At 33.9% G+C, this 20,049-nt stretch overlaps 1 protein-coding gene across 1 annotated transcript in view; it reads right to left on the reverse strand.

Annotated features, from left to right (window-relative positions):
• The window catches only part of LOC308340227 (uncharacterized protein), a gene marked incomplete at its 5' end in the record, with an annotated part of 30,442 nt that extends 11,111 nt beyond the window's left edge, over positions 1–19,331 (reverse strand). Inside the window, 5 exons of the mRNA XM_080799387.1 lie at positions 5,532–5,602; positions 12,944–13,038; positions 18,076–18,162; positions 19,023–19,154; positions 19,251–19,331. Of these exons, the coding sequence (XP_080655513.1) occupies positions 5,554–5,602; positions 12,944–13,038; positions 18,076–18,162; positions 19,023–19,154; positions 19,251–19,331 (444 nt within the window). The 3' untranslated portion in view covers positions 5,532–5,553. The remainder of the gene's footprint in view (positions 1–5,531; positions 5,603–12,943; positions 13,039–18,075; positions 18,163–19,022; positions 19,155–19,250) is intronic.
• Positions 19,332–20,049: the final 718 nt, after the last annotated feature.

Genomic DNA, 20,049 nt, shown 5'->3' on the forward strand with positions numbered 1-20,049 from the left:
TAATAAACAGCAGAAATACTTTACTGAGGCAGCAAAGATACAGAACAATGAATCTGAATCTGGGAGACCCAAGATGGAATCCTGGCTTTACCCTTCACGAATCCTTATCTTCAGTAAGTTATTTAAATACATGGAACCTTGAGTTTCCTTTTTGTAAAATGGGTTAGTAATGCCCGGTTCATAGCCATGTTAAAACTGTACAAATTTAAACTTTTATGAACACATCTAGTAGTGAACAGGTATTTAATAAATGACTGCTGAATCTAACTTCATAGGTTTTGCAACATACTTTGGACAAACAGGGTTTCAGTGGACTGTGACTGAACATGAACCAAGTGCTGATGACAAAGAGAAAGTTAGTGGAATCAGGCAGGGTGCACTAACAGATCTTATACATAAGAGAAATACTGTATTGTGTACCTCAAACCACACAGAGAACACTCAGTTCTGTATGCAATATTTTTGAAGGAACACTGACAAAACGTAGTGGATCCAAAAGTGGAATATGCAGGATACTAGTGATCTAGAATTCATACTATGAGAACCGGTGGAAAGACTTAGGTATGCTCAGCCTAGATAAAAGACAGAAAAACTATTTTTAGAAGACCTATCTAGGGCCAAAGGATGAAATTATATACTGAACTGAAATCTCTCTTATGAGAATTTTATTTTTTATCAATTATTACAACTGACATAATTTATACCATTAAGGAAAAAAGCTTATCTATTAATGGTTCTAATTCTAAAACTCTGAGGATTAAAATAAAATGACTATAGATCAATTAAAAAATTGACTTTTAGGGGCTCCTAGGTGGCTCAGTCAGCTAAGCAGCCTGAGATCTGGTTACAACTCAGGTCATGATCTCAGGGTTGTGAGATCAAGCCCTGTGTGGGCCTCTGTGCTTAGTGGGGAGTCTGCTTAAGATGCTCTTCCTCTCCCTTTCCTTCTGCCCCTCTGTGTGCTCTCTCTCTCAAGTAAACAAATAAAATAAAAAAAAACTGACTTTCAGAAAATTTCAAGCTGTCTTATTAAGGATTTGGAGGACAATCTGCATTTAAGTTCTGACAATAGGGCATTAACTATAAGGGGCATAAAGAAATAACTTGAGGAAAAAATTAAATGAAAATGAAACCGAAAAAAAATTTAAGTAATTTTTTAAAATTTAATTTAATTTTTAAATAAATTTTAAGAAATTTATTTATTGGATCAGGAAGACTGAAACTAACAGTCTAGACTAAAAAGTCAGGTGTGACTACTGACAACCTGACATGTATCTGTTTCAATTCTGCATTCAACTTATTCCTGTTTCATACAGAAATCACTTTGAAAACTCAATTTCAGGCAAAAAGATAGTGTCAAAGGGCAAGACTGCATTGAATAGTCTAGGACTGTTAACCTATAGTATGTATGTTTAACTTGAAATCCCTATTACAGCAGAATTTATCATATGTGTATGTTTATTTCCTATTTTAATTAAGGCCTGTGCTATTAAATTTTGCCTTGTTTTCATTTTCTTAAGAAAACATCAAAAGTAACTTTATAAATGAGAAATTCCCTCTTAATATTCTTTGAATCATCCATCTTGAACTGAGAAGTTGCTCAGGAAGGGTAAATAATGACTCCAACTCCTTTCTGTAATTTCGGCACTGAAACTCAAATTTTATGTCTACCACTTTGTTGACAGCAGAAACAGCCTTGCATAGACAAAAGATCAGATTTCATTAATTTAAATTACTCTGTTGAACACATATATGTCAAACATTTAAGATCTTAAAGACAGGAACAATTGACATTTAATTAAACATTATCTAATTCTCAAAAAGAGCAGTTATTTGTCCAATGACTGAAAAATGGTTGTAGCACATTGTAAATTTTCTCTATGTTCATAAACCTTAGAACTTACCCTTGTAAGAGCTTAGACTTGATATATTTAACTAAATTAATATCAAATGATATTTGCAAACCTTCTTTACTACCAAATGCTGACAATATCTAGCACCCTTATAAATTTTTTGATTGTAAACAATGCTTACCACTAATCGAAGTGCCAAAAGAGCAATCTGTTCTTTTTTTTAATCTCTTTTGGCACAAATCTTTCTCCTAGAAACATTCACATTATAAAATTATTCAATTAAGATTTCCTCGTGAGTGTCACAGGTAGACAGCAATTTGTAGAAGAGTAAATTTCAATCACAAATATGTAAAAATAAACTATTCAGCTATATTTAGTAACTCATACCAAAAGCATTACATTTTCATTGAAAATACAACAGAATTTATATCAGTTGCAATATTACTTACTTACTGCCCTACTAACATTCTGATTTTATTTGCAGTACCTTTTGTCAGCCCCACATTTACATTTTTTTTTTTTAAAGATTTTACCTACTTATTTGTGAGAGAGAACATGGAGGAGGGGGGAAGGGAATTAGAGTCTTTGCTGAACAGGAAAGCTGGGCGGGGCGGGGGTGGGGGTGGCAGTGGGTTGTACTCTGGAGCCCTTGATCCCAGGACTCTGGGATCATGACTGAGCTGAAGGCAGATGCTTAACTGACTCAGCCACCTAAGTCTTCCTACATTATTTGTAATTCAAGAAATGACAACTTTTTTCTAATATGGTATAATTACATGCCATTGCTATTCTCTTGCTAACTTTGATAACATTTCTAAAAACTTACCTACTCAGTCCAATGTGAGAAATAATTTTTGTCATTTATATTTATATTAGATTAGTTCTTTATAGCAGGAAAATAATCAGTCTCCTGAATTACAACCTAACTTGTTTCCATGACCTTTTTAAAAATTTTTTTATAGGATGAACAATGAATGAATTTTCTGCTTTATCTTCTGTTTCTTATTTAAAAAGTCAGTGTCTTGGGACGCCTGGGTGGCTCAGTTGGTTAAGCGGCTGCCTTCGGCTCAGGTCAAGATCCCAGGGACCTGGGATCAAGTCCCACATCGGGCTTCTTGCTCGGCAGGGAGCCTGCTTCGCCCTCTGCCTCTGCCTGCCACTCTGTCTGCCTGTGCTCGCTTGCTCTCTCTGACTAATAAATAAATAAAATCTTTAAAAAAAAAAAAAAAAGTCAGTGTCTTAAAATTTCTGCTGTTATAGATTAGAAAGAAGCAATGATCTTAACTGCTGACAGTGCACCTAAAGGTGTTATTTCATTTAGCACCAAATGACATACCTAGTTATTTTAAATTTATACAACAGAAATATGTAATTTAAGCATATGTACCCAAAACTGCAATGTAAAAAAACAAAATACTGCTCAAAAAAGAAAAAGTGGGAAATTAAGGAAAGAAATATGATTATTTCTGAATGTTTTATGTTAAGCAATAAATATAAAAATGAACCGAAAACAGTATGTAAAAATGAACCGAAAACACTGCTATTATTTAATTCTGACAGCATTAGATATAATGAAACACCAATATTCTATAAATTCTGGAATATCCACATTCCACAAGTGGGGAATAGTTTAAAAAATACCCCTTTCTTAACGAAAGAATGGCATTAAACAAACATAAGAGAATGAAAGATGAGGGGATATACCCACATAATCATATAGAATTACTGACTACTGTCACTATGTACCCATTTTTCTAGGCACTGTTTAATTGGAAAAATCACCATTTTAATAACTAAGATTAAAGAGAACTCCACACATACTACCTAGAACAACCAGAAAACATTCCAATTATAAAATATAGCAAATGACCTATCTTTAAAAGATGCTGGACAATATGCAAGAAAGGCTATTTGCTTAGAAATTTATAAAGAAGATGAAATAAGATTAGGAATGTGACGTTATCTATGCTTATAAATCTGCTAGAAGTTAAATGATACCGATTACTTTTTGAAAAGTTGACTGTTCTCCAGTATATACAGTTGGGAGTTCAATACCAATCAAAAAGATTTCTTTTTCTAAGATTTAAACTAAAGTAAAACTGAGCTGGCTTCCAAGGGACCAATTAAGGAACTTATGCCTAAGCTATATAGGATTCTTTGGGGATTTGTAAATGTTTCCATTCTAGTTTTCCAGAGACAAAAATATAAAAAGGAAAAAATTGGAGAAAGAAGTGACCTGTGGTATTTGGCTACTACCCTTCCAACTGGCTCATTAATAAAGGTTTTCAATATTTAATTGATTTCTACCCTAAAAACTACTTACTGAGTTCAATGGCTGATCTTCTTTGATCATAAGGTCACTCCTCAACACATATACATTATTTACCAAGTCACTAATATAATGGTATTAGATGAGATAAGAGAAGAATCTGATGCTAGTTTTCACCTCAATGGGGCGATCCCTCAACACCAAGGACAGAAAACAGATGCACGTGAGTTCTTTTATTTAGAGATATAGAATTAGCTCAAGGAAGAGATAGAAATGAATCTTTTTGGTAACTGATTACCAGGAAAATTGTTATCTTGTACAGTTACCAAGACCTTGATTTTAGAGTTTTTCTAGGGGTATGACATTGATTTCAGCTAACCTGTCAGAATTTTTGCCTTAGAATTTTTAAGTTTCTCGGGGCACCTGCGTAGCTCAGTTGGTGGTTAAGCATCTGCCTTCTGCTCAGGTCATGATCTCAGGGTCCAGGATCAAGCCCCAACAGGGCTCCTTGCTCAGTGGGGAGTCTGCTTCTCTCTCCTTCTGCTCCTCCCTCTGCTCATGCTCACTCTTTCTCACTCTCTGATAAATGAAAGCCTAAAAAAAAAAAGAATCTGTTTCTCAAAACTTAAATCAATCAGGGTAAAAACATTTCTTATTCTCAGAAAGGTGTGCACATCCATATATCAAAGGAAGGAAAAGTGACTGTCTTCCTATTTTTCCTACCTTCTGAAGTTTAAAAGTTAAATTTTAAGTATCTCATAAAAAAGTCTGCAGTGCAATCTAGTGAAATGCAAAAATAAATGAAAAAACTATTTCTCAAGTGAAGAGAATATTTCTAATTTATAAAACCATTAAATAATTGTTAGTAAACCTTATTCATGATAATAAAAAAGATAATTAGTCATATATAAAGTCCTTTGAAAGAAAAGTGTTTAAGATTGTGATTCTCAATGAGAATCACAGAGATTCAGAGATGATAGGGCCTGGCTGTAAAATACTTCTCAAAATTGAAACTCACCCAAAGCATGACATTATTCTTGCTCTAAATTGGGTTAAATCAATACCAAACTTCAATGTGTAGGGGGTAAGGGGAAATCAGAAAGTTGTCAATCTAGGGGTGCCTCGGTGGCACAGTTGATTAAGTGTCCCACTCTTGATTTCGGCTCAGGTAATGATCTAAGGGTCATGAGGTCGAGTCTTGCATCAGACTGAGCACATGGGGCCTGTTTAAGATTCTCTCTCTCCCTCTGCACTTGCCCCCCTAACACTTGCTCTAAAAAAAAAAAAAAAGTCAATCTAGGCTAGTAGGAAAAAAATTCAGAAATAAAGCAAAACCTATAACCAAAGACTAACTTTTTATAAAAATGGTTGAGGTTAATACTAAATATTAATTGAGAGTTAATACTTACAAACAAGATAAGAACTGCTGGGCTAAGTAGGGGACTGTTTTATTATGATCTTCATTTTATCAATATTAAACCTAGGAAAAAAATAAGAGTGAAGACTTTAAAAATTTGATTACATTATGAAAGTTAGAAAATTTTCAACTGGGGTTGACAATCATGATTTTCTGATCCTTATACAGCACAATCACAGATTATAAACACCCAGCAGCAGCGTTTGTATATTTTAGTCCAGAGTGTTATCATTAGTTTCTTAATTTCTCTTCTCTATTACTATTACCTTCTCAAAGTTTAAAAGTCAAATATGTAAATGCAACTAAAACTCATACTTCGATGTCTAACTTGGAGCAAACTGAGCTTCTAGAGGACATCATACAATTGCAGATATTTTAAGATAAATTCAAGATCACACCTCAAGACTGACCAGTCTTTCTCTCAGGCATATACATACACACATGTACACAATTGCAAAATCTAAAAATCCATATATTGCCCAAGAATTCTACTGTGATACAGTATAAATACAGAGCTTAACTTGGGGTTTCAAATGCTTAAAGACATGTTGGAAAATAATGTTATGATCTATAGCCATAGCAATAGAAAATACTATTATGAAATTACATGAAAAACGCAGGAGTAGTGATAAGAAAAATTGTTTCCAAGGTTGTTCTTTATTTATAAGAGCAGGAAGTATTAAAAGCCAGTATGCAAAGAAAGGAAACATTACAGCTTATCTTTAAAATTGAAAAAAACTAAAAATATACTAATTTAAACTGGCTAGAATGTTTACTTTCTCTGGGCCATGACTGTAACTTGTAGTTCTTACACCAATTAATGCTTAAGCACTTACTACAAGATACAGAAAGAATAAGTAAAATGAACTCATCTATGCTTTTAATGGAGAATTCTAAGTACACATCTTATTGTAGAATATCTTCACCAAAATAAAGACAGCACATTTTTTGGATATATTTGAAAAAATATCTCAAATCCACAGAAAAATCAAGCCAATACCAAAATGAATCCCTACATTCTACCCGTGGCCTGCTCACTGAATTCTAATATACTGCTATGCTTATTTTGTTTTATGTGTCTTTTTTTTAAGAAAAAAAGACAATACATATAGTTGAGTCCTTTCTGTACCATACCCTGATCCCATTATCTTTCCTAACATAAAATCACAATCTTGAATTTGGAATTTATTTCCTATGCATGCTTTTATGCTACTACTATTGTAAATTCAAGTACTTAAAACATGTATCATTGTTTTCAAGGTTTATTAAAATGTAATATCATATACACACATTCTATAAATGTTATACATATCCTTTTATAGTTTGTTTTTCCTGAAGACATTCATTCATGATCATACACAGAGCTCACTTTAATAGCAGTATAATAAACAGTTCATCATATGACTATGCCACAATTCACCATTCTCCTGTTGCTTAATGTTTACAGTGCTTTTGATTTTTTTCTATTAAAAATAAAAGTAATAAGACTTTGCCATACATGTCTCAGTTTATCTAGAACATCCATGAAATGGAATTGTTGGGTTCAAGCCTATGTATACTCAATTTTACTAAGATATTGTCAGATGCTCCCACAAGGAGCATATGACAAGTTCATTTTCTCCAAGATCTCGAAGTACATTTAAGAAAAAGAGCCACTATCTAGAGGAATATTTTCAAAATTCTTAAGTGATCAAATCCTTCTGTTTTTATCAAGTGTAGGTCTAACATAGGTATACTAAATGTTTTAAACAAAAGAGACTAAAATTTGCCCTAAGGTACCTGCACAAAAATAAAGCTTTCATAATAGAGATTTTCCTCATATGACTGAGGAAATACCAAGACTTCATCTAGAACTACTGTGGTAGAAATGATAAGATTCAGCATTAGTTACTAAGCTTAGATCCACAATGACCAAAGAGGGTAGGGGGAGCAGAAAATATAAATGGTTAATTATTGTGAAGAATCCTCCCCCATTTCATTTTGGGCAATGCTCCTCACATGTGGTGCTTCTAAAAAAACTCACTTGGAGCTTGTAAAAAATACAAATTCCCGAGTCCTGGGGCTCCAGAGAATCTGATTCAGCGGGTCTGATAAAATGCTTTGTTCTTCTAAGTTATTCTGGTCCATAGACACTTTAGTAATTCATAGTAAAAACAAGGTGTTTTAAATATAAAGGAATTTGTAACTCACTTTTTAATTAAGAGAGGTAGCTAATTAAAATGTTATCTGTTAAATTACATCAACATAAATTACATCAAACATCCTGGTAATAGCAAAAAAAAAAAAAAGTTATGGTTGAATATGTTTGACACTTCATGTTAGACCAGGTTTTAGGCTCATTTATTATTTCAGGTAAGCACATATTACAACAAAGCTTGTTTTGATAGTATTAGGAGAAAATTCATATTCTGAGTTTACTGTTATTGGAAATGGAAAACATTAAGAGTGGAGTGATTAGTTGTGATTTTAATGAAGGTAACCAAGAAAAAACAATGATTACCTTTTTAAAAGAATGCTACTGCAAATGTCAAGACTTTAAACTGGGACATTAGGTTTATACACTAAAAATGTCATTTGTAGTTTTCCACGTAGAATGCTACAAATAAAATTGGAACTTTAATAGCAATTTAATATTCACTTCCCTGTAACTACGACCTATTGTAATTTTATTCAGGTACAAGATGAGAAAAATGCACAGATATTTAAGTTATGTAAATATGTGCAAATTCAAATTGTAAAAATAAAAAACCCTATTTATATTACAAAGCCATATTTCCAAAAGATTTAGAATAATCTTTATTTCCAGATATGAAGTTCAGATATACAACATTTTAATAGAAAATGTGAAGACTTACTGAGTTTCCAGCTGTGGCCTGCTCTGTGTTTAGTTAAATTAAACACTAAGCAGTATGGGGTATTCTTTTTTAGTTATAGTGAAATCAACAAGAATTTGGCCTTGTTTAGACTAGGCTACAAAACAAAGATAATATGGGCCCAGAATATGGCTCCAAAGTGAAAGAAACACTCCTGTGTGGCCATAGTCAACTTTTCTTTCCTTAATATAACACCTAACTTGTGCTATCCAGTAACCAATAATTTTTTTTCAATCTACCAGCTTAAAAGTGAAAAACACGAAACACACCAAACATACTTCCAGAAACAAGATGATTTTCCATTCAAACAGATGGAATTAAGTGATAAAAATTAAATGAACTAAACCACACAGTACATAATAGAAAATAATGTAAGTCTACGAGCTATAAGCAGAAAACTAAGTTTTCTTTATGCAGCTTGGAAGAAAGTAACTTTTTGTCAAAGAATATATTCATTATACTATACATGGGTTATAGTGACAGTTGGGCCCTTCCTACCTGGTCTGTAAAAGCTCCTGCAGGCTCCTTTGGCCACCATTATTGCATATTGATGCTATTCTATACAACAGCTGACAAGCAGTAGCAATCTCCCAGCCCCTGTTCCCAGCTGTAAGGGACAAGAACAAGGGCTGTGGTGATACTTGTTTATTCATTGTTGTTGCTGCTGCTACTGAAGCAGCAAGCTAAGAAAAGCATATGCAACTGACACAGAAGACAAAAATGATTCTAGTCCAACCTACCTAACAGGTCAGCTTTCATCATTTTATGATAAAATTGCTTAAAGAGAAATTTTTTCTTTAAAAATTAGGACAGGAAGAGAAGAAAAGACAAAATGAATGTTCTGATCAGAAAGGGAACCTATAATGTATCTAAGGAAAAAAATTAATGACACTCGTAATGTTCTTCAGCTCCTAGTTTAGATTTAACTCAATTATCAACATTCTCAGAAGAGTTTTAACAAGGTTTGGCATGAATTCATAAATCTGTATTATCTTTCCTATCCACTCTACTGGAAAATAAGTACCTAAACTTTAATCAAGAAATGAAATTATATTTTGCTTATAAAAAGTTCCAGGCTTCCAAGTTCCACATATCTAATCATCACCATATGTTTGACATCAGATCCTATTAACAAAGAAGTAAGATTTTAGTCCATAAATATTTTTTAACAAAAACTCCAACTATTAAAAAAAATTCCTACTTGTAATTTATTTACTTTAAATGTGTACTACAAAGCTAAAAACTGAGTATAAGTACATAAGATCAGTGATTAGTAACAGAGAAATATTTATTCTGTCAAATTATCTTTAAATTTAAATGTGATGTTAATCATGGGTTTATAACTTCAATTTTAAATGCAATCTTTATCCTTTAATACCTTAGGCAATTTTTGATTTTGAAAAATATTTAAGAAGTCAGAAAAATTAGGAATCTATAAATTATTTTTAAAATGCTAGAATTGGCTGATAAGTCTAAATAAGATTTAGTCAAGAAGGCTAGATTTGGGATTTTTTAAAATAAAAGTATCAAATACAGTAATATTGAAAATTCAGATCAAAATATTTTGGGAAAAAGGGGAACATATTTTTTTTTATAAAAATTGCAAAAGCAGTTGCTCTGCTTAGCAGCAGTCCAAAAACAAATAATGCTAATAAAAATAAAAGAAATAATTCTGAGGATCACAAGATAACAAAAGTACTAAATATTTTTATTATGAAAGCCATAGAGTGGAAAAAATTGACAGCAAATATCAAAAAAGGATTTTTAAAAATTAAGACATTTACAAAACAGTAATAAATTAATAAACTATTAACTAGCAGATTAATCAGTCTCAGGAACTATATTTGAAACATGCTACAAGTTTCTCTTCCAAGTGACTCTCATCATGAAACAAGAAAGTAAAACTAAGTCAAATCATATATGTTAATGAAATACCAAGTGCGATTTGGGGTGCTAAGGACTGAAATTCTACTTCAAAATATTTAATGAAAAATTTAAATCATCTCGTTAATTAAATAACACAGTTTGAAGATGCTTAGAAAATAAAATTCTGAAAAGAAAAAATAGATTAAGTATACATTTTATTTGTTGGTCAGAAAATAACCCAAAATATACACAAAATTGCTTCAAACATTTAAAAAAAATTTAAGAAAGTTAATTGTCTATTCTTTAATGATTCTCAGCAACATTAGAAAATCTCAAGGAAGCTGTTACAGCTGAGAAATTGCAAATATGTTGTCCTTATAAACTAGAATTATACATCAATGACAAATAATGAGTAACTTCAAGTCCCTTCACATGTAGACATGTTAAATTACTTCTGTTCTAGTTTATCCAAAATATTCTTTCCCCCCAAGAGTAACTATTTCAACAAAACAGGAACACTGACAGTATAACTATATTTTAGGAACAATTAAGAATTTTTTCTTGAGAAAATGAATGTCATTTAACCCAGAAAGTGCATTTAACCAAAAATATAAATGCTGCACAAAAAAGAAGTCTATCAGTGGAAAAAAAAATAACATAGTAAATCCTTTCCTCCAAATTGTGACATAATAAACTACTTATCAAGGCTTAGCTAGATATAATCAGGTTTGCAAACTTAAAACACTCAAAATCCTTAGAAAATGTCCTTTAAGGGGTAAAGGCTAGCCAATCACGCATAGCAGTAAAAGCCTTTATTAACCTGTCTCCTAAAATAACATATAGTACTAATTGGGTTAAAGTTTCTTACTCTGTGAGAGCTGACCAAATACAAGAAAACTATTAGTATTTGCATCAAGTCTCTTAGATGTTAAATTATTTAGGAAGCTAAAAATCTGGAAGTTTATAAGCCAATATATAGCTACAGAGGGATGATTTTATGATGTTAAATATTTGTGTTCAAACAGTAAGTTTTGACAATTTCGAAGATCTCAAATCATAAACACTCTAAATCAGAAAGAACTCTGTGGATTTGTCTTTATTTAAAATATGAATTCAAAAGCTATGTTTATTCCTCCCTTTAATAGTAGGCTGTGTGTAAAAGATATCTGGATTGAAAGTGATAAACTGAATCTAGTTTTTTTTTTTCAGACACTCAGAAACCGTATTTTTCACTTTTCATCTTAATGTTGTCTAATCTGAAAATCACTGGTTAAATCAGAGGGGGGGAAGTTGTATTCAATTTGATCCTATTCAAACTAAGCTGCTTTTTCATAACATTCTCAAGTCTAAGTTATAAAGACATTCTATACCTTATATTTATCTCGAACAATATAGTGACACTTTACAGTATAATGACATCAATACCTGAATGTCACCCTTACATTAAACTGATTTCTATTAAATTTTAACATTTTACGTAAGATTAACTGTTAGTGGATTCATACTCCTGGATTATCTAATATCTAATAACAAATATCAAATATTAGTTTTTAATATTTTGGTATATATCTCAATGTTCTAACACACATTGGAGAATTTGTTTGGAAAAAACTGAACATTGTTTAAAGATACAAGTAGTTCTATGACCACAATTACACTTCGCTCTTAAGACTAAATTACATTTTTCTTATGAAAATAAATCTTTATCTCCCATATCTAATATATATAAAGTAAATATTTTTAGGTGAAAAAAAATTTAAAGAAAAAATTGTAGTATGCTCTATTTTAGAAGACCTCACTTTAGCAAATAGTTTTTTTAAAAAATTATGGTTAGTACTTTATCATGAGACTAATATTTTTAACATGGAAAAATTAATCAATACTTAATAATATTGTTCAATAAATTCATTTATATTATACTAGATCACTATTTAGCAATCAAAACTTTTATTAGGTAAGTATCTGAAACTTTCAACTAAAACTATAAAAATGAAAATAAATATACTAGAAAAGTGGCTCTTCTGATAAAGTATTGTGGAGGTAAAATTAAGTTACTGGAAGTTTTGGCAGTTTACATTTTTAGAGTTGCAATTTTTCATATTAATAATTTAATTATTTTACTCAGAGTATTTATGAGTAAGATAGTAGTTTCTGCTTAAGAAAGTGGGTTTTTCAGTTTCAACCAAAATGCCACTTTTGGTTAGGATGGTATTTGGAATACTCTAAATTCTCTTAAAATAGTCTAATCTTATCTAATCTTACAGGCTTTACCTATCACTATACCTGCCAAAGAGTTGAGCACCAAATTCTATTTGATTTAAACCTCCAATTTTGAGACGGAAAGTCCTATTTAATTCATATATATATATATATATATATATATATATATAACCTTAAGAAAAAAGAAAAATCACTCTATGTACTTATTTTTAGAATAACTTCAACTGGAATTGGACCTAATAAAACATAATGAGAATATCAATTATATTAAAAAATGTGGAGTTTTAATAAGCAAGAGAAGTCCACTTGGGCCACTTCACAGATTTCTATTAATAAATCTTTATTGATTTTAGATCATTTAAAAAAGTTCTAGCTTTACTAACTGTCCAGTCCAATTATATTGCAAAGATATAAAATAGTACCCTTTTAAAATTCATTAGTATACCTTAATCTCCTATCATGTTCCAATGCATTATGTGAGTGTTCAATCAAAGAAGTTAGGTTGTTCTCCAGAATTGGCTCTCTCCTAAAGGTCAAAACCTGCAATAAAAATGTCATGTATTATAGCATGAAGACACTCAACAGATTTCCGCCTCCTGAAGTTCCACAATTGATTCCTGAACACTGAGGTAAAATCTTCAAAATGACCCCAATCTTGCCTGTGTTCAAAGAAAACCTAACTTGAAAATAATGTTTTTTAAGTAGAAATAACTTGATTAGAAACACCTGTGATATGCCTTATCATCTGAAGCCTCTTCAAGCAAATCAGATTAATATGTTTCTGCTTTCATTTCTCTTCAGGGCATTCATTTTCAAAGTTGTGCGTGTGTCTGTGTGTCTGTGTGTGTGTGTGTGTAGGTAGGTACTGGAGGACTGTTAAAGGGGACTCCATAAAAAATATATCAGAAATATAGTTTGTGCTTCCAAAACTCATAAAATCCATAGTTAAAAAAACTACTTAAAGGATAGATTTTTAACTACCTTTCTCCCCAAATCATTGAACATTTTAATGATGACAGAAATTACCATTATTAAGTTTAAGTTTAGTCTTTTGCCTTGCCTGTGTGAACAAATTATACTGATATTTCTGAATATTTTAAGACATTACGGTTCTAACAGAACAAAATTTACAATTAAATTTTTAAGCAAAATATTTACTAGTAAAAGTGGATGGCTATTGGGCCAATGGTTTTTTAATATTTCCAAATAAATGTGGTGTAATCAAATGTATACAAGAAGCTTCTTCATTTGTTCCACCTGAATCTTAATGATTTAGCGGTAATCAACCATCTAAAAATATAAAGTTTAGTTAAATTACCAAAGGCTTTTAACATACTATATGTTAAACATAATGGTCAGAGCTTTCTACTTTTATTTAAGGATAGCTTAGGAAAAGAAATGAAAACCAAAAAAAACCTTTATTCCTCTGCTGCCAAATAGCTGACTGTTTAATGACAAAAACCACACAAATGTAACTGACAAATACCAATTCAAATACCATGACACTTTTAAAAATTAAAATCACTTCCACACAGTCTTCCTCAAAAGACACAAAGTTTTCTGTATTTGAGCACTCTGAAAATTAAGGTATTATAACTTTAAAAATCACACAAAAATAGTAGAAACCAGTATGTACTCCATGCCAAATGTTAAGTTTTTAAATAGCAGGGAAACAGCAAATACAAGATAATAACGAACAAAAGACGTTTGAATGTAAGACAAATATTAAACCAAATGTGTGTAAGAAAAAAAGATGTAAAAAACCCCCCTGAAATAGTATAACTCAATGCCAAATCTATTACAAAATACAGTTTATTATTTATACTTAGAACCCAGGGCAAAGTCTTTTCAGTGCAAAGATTTTTTAGTGAAATAAGACGGGAATAAACCAAAGTATACTAAACTTCTCATAATTTGATAAAAAATGTTAAGAATAGAACTCATATATACATAATTTCAATTCCAGTATTTGAAACTTGTCTTTCTAAAAGGAGATCCTAAAAGGAGACAAAGAGGAGAAAAAAAGGCAAAAGAAAATCATTTCCCTATAAGAAAGCAATATTTATAGGAAGGCTTTACAATTATTTGTATATGCAAACAGACAAATATACAAACATGTATTAGTAATGTGATATTCTAAAATTGATGTTACTCTTATAATATTAAGACAATCACAACTTTAAAGTTCTGATACTGTGACTTGTAAAAATTTAAAGCAAAAATGGCTTAATCTAATTTTTGACACTTATTTGAAAGAAAGTGTTGGTTATTACTGATTTCCTTTGGTCTTAAAGAGATTTGGGGCTACCAAATTTCAGCAAGTCATAGTCTGAGCCTAATTACATGCCAGAATTAGTTGTCTGGCCACAGTGTTTCTAAGTTTGCTGAGTAAAAATTAATAATAAGAAGAAATAAAACTACATGTAAATGAATAGTATGACAATTTTAAGTGTTTTCTAGTTCTAAGACCAAATAACCTGTTTCTTCCAAAAAAGGGTTAAAAAAAATCACTGTGGCAATTATTAAGCTTCACTAAACAAAAGGAAAAAAAAGGCAAGAGCAAATTTAAGACCATTAATTTTTTGAAATGAGATAAATTTTTATAGAATAAAATTTCAAAATTGTGTGTCTGATTCTTTTTAATTGGAGAAAACTTATGTATCATGTAGAAGAGATATCTAATACAGTCTCTGGGCATTTATTTTTTCTTTTAGTAAACCAAATTAACTGACCAATATCAGTATTTCTGGATGAAGTACACTGTGACATTTTGAATAGTAACTGCATACCCATAAACAGAAATGTATATTTATACACGTTTTCACAAAACAAAAACCAGACAAAAATGTAGTACACAAAGCATGATAAAACAGGGAATCCAGAATACGAAAGCTATTTTGAAATTTTCATCCTTAGTTCCAGTTCTTGATAACGTTAAAAGTGATATTAATTTGATCAGAAAAAAATGTGGTGTTACATGTAAACACCTGAGGCTGCATTTTGTAAATGTACAACTAAGACAAATTAACAGCATTAAAACAAAGCCTAAAATTGCACTTTTATTTGGAGTTTTAAAAATACTATGAAAGGCAAACAAATGAAAATCAGTGCTACCCGGAAGACAAACACCTCACCTTCTCTAGTTCCCTCTCCCACACATTATATAAACTTAGCTTTTAAAAAGAGAAGAGCTACTGCAGCAACACCTTTTCCCATCATTATTTTCCAGTGATAATATATGACTTTTCTAGTCCTCACAGTAGAAAATGAATTAGAATTATCAATTTCCATATAGTAATATGGATAATACACATAACAATAAAAAAATACATCTGTTGGCTCTCATACCTACATGCCCACAAATCTAAAAACCCAAATCTTCCTCTTATCTAGCATCACAAGGGAAAATATCTTGAACGCTGTGGATTTTATTTAGGTGCTAGTGCATTCTCAAGCTTTAAGTGTAGTATTTTAAATAAAGGAATCCTTCACTTCTTTTAAAAATGGCTTATTAAACAAAACAATTCTTCACCATCACCCCTCAAAACAAAAAAAATCCCATAAACCAAAGCACTAAAAAAGTAGGGTTAAAATTAACCAGGCTGGTGGAATTTAAAGTCTTACCCCACCCCACCCTCAGAACTCTGCAAGTCACATAATAATATGAATGAAAATTAAAACACAAAACCCCAAATAAAAGTAAAAAAGCAAAACCTACTAGATCTGGTATCACAGGTAAAATTACATTTACAATAGAAATGGGGTCTCCTACAACTTCATTAAGTCAAATTTTATAGAAAGGATAATTAGCACCTTTCATGAAATTTTCATGAGATGATTCAAAATAAACAGCTTTGAAAAAAGGTATTGAACAAAGATTCTGTAATTGCAATTCCTGTTATAAAGGCAATACACAATAGTATGATTTACAAACTCAGCTATTCCACTCAATATAAATTATATTTATAGCCCTACAGAGATGTATAAAAGTCGTGGGATCTTTTCATTTGAGTATTTTCTAACAATGCACATTTGACCTAATGTGAAACCATAAACTGTAAGTTTCGAAATTTCAACCGCTATTCATAAAAGAACATTGATTTCTATTAAATTCAAAAAAATCTTTAAAAAAGCATCTGCAGCTATTTTGTTTATCACTAAGTTTACCGATTTTCTTTGAAAACCACACCCGCCTTTTATCAAGATGCAATTAAACGGAATGACAAGCTTGGTAATAAATAGAAATATATTGACGGCTGTCTCAAGCAACATTAAACAAAAATCAACTGAAAACCAACCAAGTAAGACACAACACACCCACACTGTTGTATGCAATATATTTCTTCACAGTGAATTTATCAAAGGAATGAAATCATACATAGGCACCTGTGCATACTTACCTGTTGTACTGTTTAAAGTATGCAAGATAAATTTCTTATAAATAAAGTTTTAAGTCCACAGCAATGGCTGAATTAGCAAAATCCATGTATTTTAAGTTAGATGTGAAAAAAATTTAAATACATCCAATTTTTACGCAGAATGTGGAGAAGCTCATTCCTAAGAAAATTAAAGTTTCTTTTCATCAAAATAAAAGAAACTATTCTCCCGTAATCTCCATTGAATATGTAGCTTAAGTTGAAAAATTTCTGTCAAAGAAATAAAAAACCTAGATCGTACAGTCAGTTTTTAATCAAAAGAGAACGGGGGCAAATACGTTAAAGTCTTGCAATTTCAGCCAGCAGAATTAAAAATTTTAAGAAAACAGACTCCTCAGTTTTACTTTTAATATACATTTCAGAACCATTCGAAAGTCCTTTATGGAAGAAAAAAAAATTAAACTCCAGCTCACCCCCCCCCCAACTCCCCGTCTTAACGTTTCCTATTTCCGTGTTCTCTAAAAGTATAATTTTTCGGAAAGTCGAGAATTGTAATCTAGTGTTCAACATTCAAACCCCCCAGTCCCGCTCTCTTCCAGCCAATCAGGGGGGTGACAAGTCCGGTGTTTTGGGAACTCCGTTAGATACAATTTGAAAAACATCACATTGCGCTCTCCTATTCTCCTCGGGGATAGATTCTAAATGAGGGCGGGTCCTCTAGTCTTTACAGAAATAAGAACTCAATCAATCGTTACATCAATTCCAGGAGGAAAAACTCTTCAGGCAGGTGGTCCTAAAGAATGTAAGACTGCGGGTTCCCAGAAAGCGTTATTCCTCTTTGCGAACAATTGAACTGCTGCTGCAAAACCCATCTCCTGCATATTCGCAACCCAGAGCCGCGCGCCCCACACGCAAAACACCACACCAGCAAAGGGTTAATCAGTGGCGCCTTCAGAGCAGAAAAAAGACTCAAAACCTAATATATCTTTAATGAGGAATTTTTGCAAAGGCCATTATTTATAAAGTACTACTTAAAGTTAAAGCCGTCACTGGCCCAAATCATTCAAGAGTTGTCGACTAAGAATTGGTAGAAACTACGAGGATAAAAAAAACCACTAAAGGGAAAGACAAATAACAGCCCTCTTCCCTCCGCCTCAGAGTCAAGAGAGTTCCCGAGAAAAGGTGGGGATTGCAAAATTACCGTTAAGTTGTCCGGGCTAAGACTTTTCGGGAGGAAAACATCAATAGTTTCACAGATTGCATTTATCCTTGCGACATGTTTCAAAGACTGGAGAAGGAAAAAGTCTTCTAAGAAAAGTGCAACTGGGTGAAGGAAATTGCAAGCTCGAAGCCCTGTCTCCCCCCGCCCCCGAAAAAACCAACACCGTGAGAGCAAATGACAAAAATCCCGAGCAAAAAGCGAAAGCCCAGCATCTTTCCTAGGAGCCCGCTAAAACCTCAAAAGTCTGCCTCCGCCCTATCTTACCCAAATTGGAAAAGCCAGACACCGTCACGGTTACCCCTGTCCGGACCCAGGAGCGCAGAGCCGGAGGGCTACATTGTGAAACTCACATTCCTAGGGCACCTCACGCTTTAGAGTCAAGCACAATATACAGTGCTGGGTCCCGCAGAAGGTAGGTCCGCACGACGGACTGGAGGCACCCGCCACTCTGGGTTCTTAATTTTCTGCCGACCTTAAGTTTCATGTCACGAGAACGCGGCAGTCAGCGCGGGCCGGGAAAACAGCGGTAAAAGACGGCTCGGTTCGGCAAATGGGGGAGGGGACGCTCGTTCCCCTTCTCCTGTCAAGGGTCCGCGGCCTGCGGAACCCCGCCGCGCCCCGGGCCTGGCCCCGGGCGGGGGGTCCGGCTGACAGATCCGCTGGGCGGCGGCTGCTCCGCTGCAGCCCGTCCGCGTCCCGCTCAAACTGCAACTCCCCTCCCCCACGCCCCCGTCTCTCCGCGCTCCCGCCACATTCCGCCCGCCGCCGCCCACTCCCAGACACCCAATTACCCCCAACCCATCTCCTCGCATTTTTAGCAATTAAAATGAGGGCGGACCCAGTGCCCACTCCCTGCACCCCCCAATGCCTGATGGTCCCACCACTGCCACCTCCCAGGTCCCGCTATTACTTCTTCAGGTTCTTACCGTCTGCGGCAACCCTGGCGAAGCCCCACGGACTGCCCTTTGGTCGAAGTAATTTTTGGCGATTTTTTTAGTGATTTTTCGGCGGAGTCCTAGTAGCGCTATAATCTCGGACAGGTTATCCCGTCTCTCCCGCTAGATTGATGAGATCAGGCATCACTCGAAAATGGCGCCGAAAGCGCTGAGGCTCCTCATTCAAATTCGTTAGAGCCAACCCCGCCGCCCCGGGGCATGCCGGGAACGCGGGCTGCCTCCACAGCTGTCAATACCGCCTCCAAACCCTTCTCCGGCTTTCCCTACACTTCTGCTCATGCGCAAACTCCTACCCCAATATCCGCGCCTTGAACATGCGCAGAATCGTTGCTGTTAGCCGCTCTCACTTCTTTTCCTCAGTCTCACTCCTCCGGCCTCCTTTCTTGCGCGTGCGTGCAACTCCTTTGCTCAGCCGCGGACGTGGAGGAACCGTGCGGCTGTGGGCCGCAGGTCCATAGATGACATGTCAGTCGGTAGGTATTTATTCTACTGTTCGAGGAAAACAAATAAGGGTGCAGCTTAGACGAAAAGAAACACGTTTTATTGCCAGTGTCTAAACTTCTAACAACGGAATTGTGTATGGATACACGTGTACTTAAAATAGCCCGGTCTGTGTGTAGAGCACTTGCTGTATGTCAACGCTTTACGGGAGTTATTGCACCTAAGCCTCAGAACAACTTTATGAGGTAGGTACAGTTATTATTATCGGTTTGCAGACCAGGAAAGCAAGGCTCAGAAACTTCTAAGTAGTTTGCCTTAGGAGACACAGGTAGCAAGCACGTGGATGAACCCCATCTGTCAGATTCTGGAACTTGGGCCACTTTGTATCCCGCTGTGCCATGCAACCTGAGCTCACACAGGCGTGGTTTCCCCTGCTCAACAACTGCGTGTGTGTGTGTGTGTGTGTGTGTGTGTGAGAGAGAGAGAGAGAGAGAGAGAGAGACGTTTGCGGTGTATGCGTGCGCGCGCGTCCGGCGTTCAGGATTATTTAAGTATG

This window comes from Martes martes (assembly GCF_963455335.1).
Source record: "Martes martes genome assembly, chromosome: 3".
NCBI lineage: Eukaryota > Metazoa > Chordata > Mammalia > Carnivora > Mustelidae > Martes > Martes martes.